This window comes from Polistes canadensis, unplaced genomic scaffold (genome assembly GCF_001313835.1).
Source record: "Polistes canadensis isolate GaletaPanama2010 unplaced genomic scaffold, ASM131383v1 scaffold_229, whole genome shotgun sequence".
In the NCBI taxonomy this organism is placed as follows: Eukaryota; Metazoa; Arthropoda; class Insecta; order Hymenoptera; family Vespidae; genus Polistes; species Polistes canadensis.
Window position 1 is genome coordinate 108,305 of NW_014569776.1, and position 2,408 is coordinate 110,712.

Below are 2,408 nucleotides of genomic sequence, written 5' to 3' on the forward strand. Positions count from 1 at the left end.
TAAATATCCATAAGGGAAATCAATCTAACTAAACATATAACCCAACAGAACAACAACTCAACGAGTGTTATTTCAAACCCACAACGGGATAATTAATTATATAATTTACTTTCTTTCTAACGACGTTTTATTCTACTCTTTGTTTGTTTTTTTTTTATTAAAATTCCATCATCAATTTTTTAATAGACCAACACGTGCCTTTAATCCTGCAATCATATACATACGTACATATTATTCAACGTATATTATACATAATATATTATCGAGAAAATAACATATGAATATTTAACGTATTATTTATTGATATATATATATATATATATATATATTAAAAAAAGAGAGAGAAAGAAATAGAAAGAGAAAGAGAGAGAGTGTGAATTTGAGGAAGAGACAGAGGACGACGTTCGAGGAAAAGATCAACGGCCGAGGATAGCAGAGGTTACATATACGTGTCTACGGTACATACCTACTTACATACATACATATATATATATATATCTCTCTCTCTCTTTATTGAGAAGACACCATCCATCGTTCTCAACGATCAGAAAAGTAACCACCAAGAAGAGAAGAATTTGGAAAAATAAGAAATATATTCGATTGATTGTCATAAGAGACTAAAGGATAAGAGACAAAAAAGAAGAAAAAAAAAAAAAACGATAACAATAAAGAGACAGCAGATGATATATTAATAATATACAGATTTATATATCTTCAACGTCCTCCTAGTGGCTCGTATTTATTTTCTTCTGATTTTTTTTTTTTCGGGGGAAGTTTCTTTCTTATACAGAATATATACAGATATTTCAATTTGTTTTGTGTTATTCGGTGGATAGACAAAGTATTAAATATCTTCGATGAAATCATTTCTTTGTGCATAAATCGTAAACCAATCGAAACTAATTAACATTTGTGTTCTTTCCGTATAAACCACCCAACCACCCTTTCCTAGGTGTTTACCAAAGACAATAGACAAACGTTTATATTATTATTATTATTTTCATATTTTGTCTTGAAATACGCGCACAGTTATATATTTCATTTTTTGATTTGCGTGTTTTATAATTAAAGTGATAATCAGTGGTGTACTAAGTGCGACCGTTTAAATAACGAGAGAGAGAACAAATATCAAATCACGAATAAAAGAAGTTACTATAAAAGACTAGGAAACTGAATACTCTTACACTTCGCTTCTGGTTAAATCCGTTCACTTATTTAATTTGTCTTTCTCTCTCTCTCTTCCTGAGACAAAGTTTACTCTCTCGTAAAGACAACAATTTACAAAGAAGAAGAAAGGAAGAAGAAAATAATTTCATAAAATAGAATTTGTGATTGAAAAATAATCGAATCGTAAAGGAAACATTTAAGAATCAAAATCACACAGGATACGAAAAATTTATATTATCCACGTATAAATAAACAATTTAAGATTCATTTTCATTCTAAAGTGAATATTATATCATATTGTTTGTCAAAGTTGAATAATAATTAATTAATTAATCAAATCAATCATGGATCTACTTTGTTGCGAACGATCAACCGATACAGAGTGCAGGGCTTATGCTGATCCAGCTTTGATACAAGATGATCGGGTTTTACATAATCTATTGAAAACGGAAGAAACTTATGTACCTAACAGATCATATTTTGAGTGCGTACAGAAGGACATCTCACCGCATATGCGCAAAGTTGTAGCCGAGTGGATGCTAGAGGTAAGCTTCTTTTCAATTAAAAATATCTCTCGATAAAAAACTTTCATCAACTTCTTAGCTTAGTTTTTTTTCTTAAAACATTTCTCTTATCCCACGTGTGTGTATCTTTTTTTTTTTTGTTTTTTTTTTCATATTTTTATCTCAACAAATTTTAATAATTGTATGACAACGAATACCAATACACAATTTACAATTAAAATCACAATAATAATTTTATATTTTAATTATATTATTTATTAAATTATAGTCAGAGAATTTTGTTATTAATTATTGATACGATTTAATTGTTTTTAATGATAAAAGAAATTATGGGAAAATAATAGTGTTTCGATAATTCATATCTTCTTCTTCTTCTTCTTCTTCTTCGAGTTGGTGTTCGGTCACTTCCGTTACAAAATGGACACCGTCTTCGAAGCACACCATCAAGTTTATTAGAGTAACACTACCTTTTTCTATATTTGTCTAAAACGTTGACGCTCTCTTATGACGTTCGTGGTAAACCCTAAAGAATGTAAGAACGTGATTCCGTGAGAAAAAAAAAAAAATAAAACGATATATATAGACATTTGCGGTTTTCCTTAATTTTCTTTCTTTTTTTTTGTGTGTGTGCTTAAGGTTAAATGACCACACCACGTTTCGTTTTTCGTTTCCGAGGTTAATAATCTGCCAGCTAAGCTTAACGAAGTTTTTCTAATT

At 29.2% G+C, this 2,408-nt stretch overlaps 1 protein-coding gene across 1 annotated transcript in view; it reads left to right on the plus strand.

The window, feature by feature from the left end:
- Window positions 1-328: 328 nt before the first annotated feature.
- LOC106790317 (G1/S-specific cyclin-D2) overlaps window positions 329-2,408 on the plus strand; it is a 54,329-nt gene continuing 52,249 nt past the window's right edge. The window contains exon 1 of the mRNA XM_014755116.1: window positions 329-1,712. Within this exon, the coding sequence (XP_014610602.1) occupies window positions 1,512-1,712 (201 nt within the window). The 5' untranslated portion in view covers window positions 329-1,511. The remainder of the gene's footprint in view (window positions 1,713-2,408) is intronic.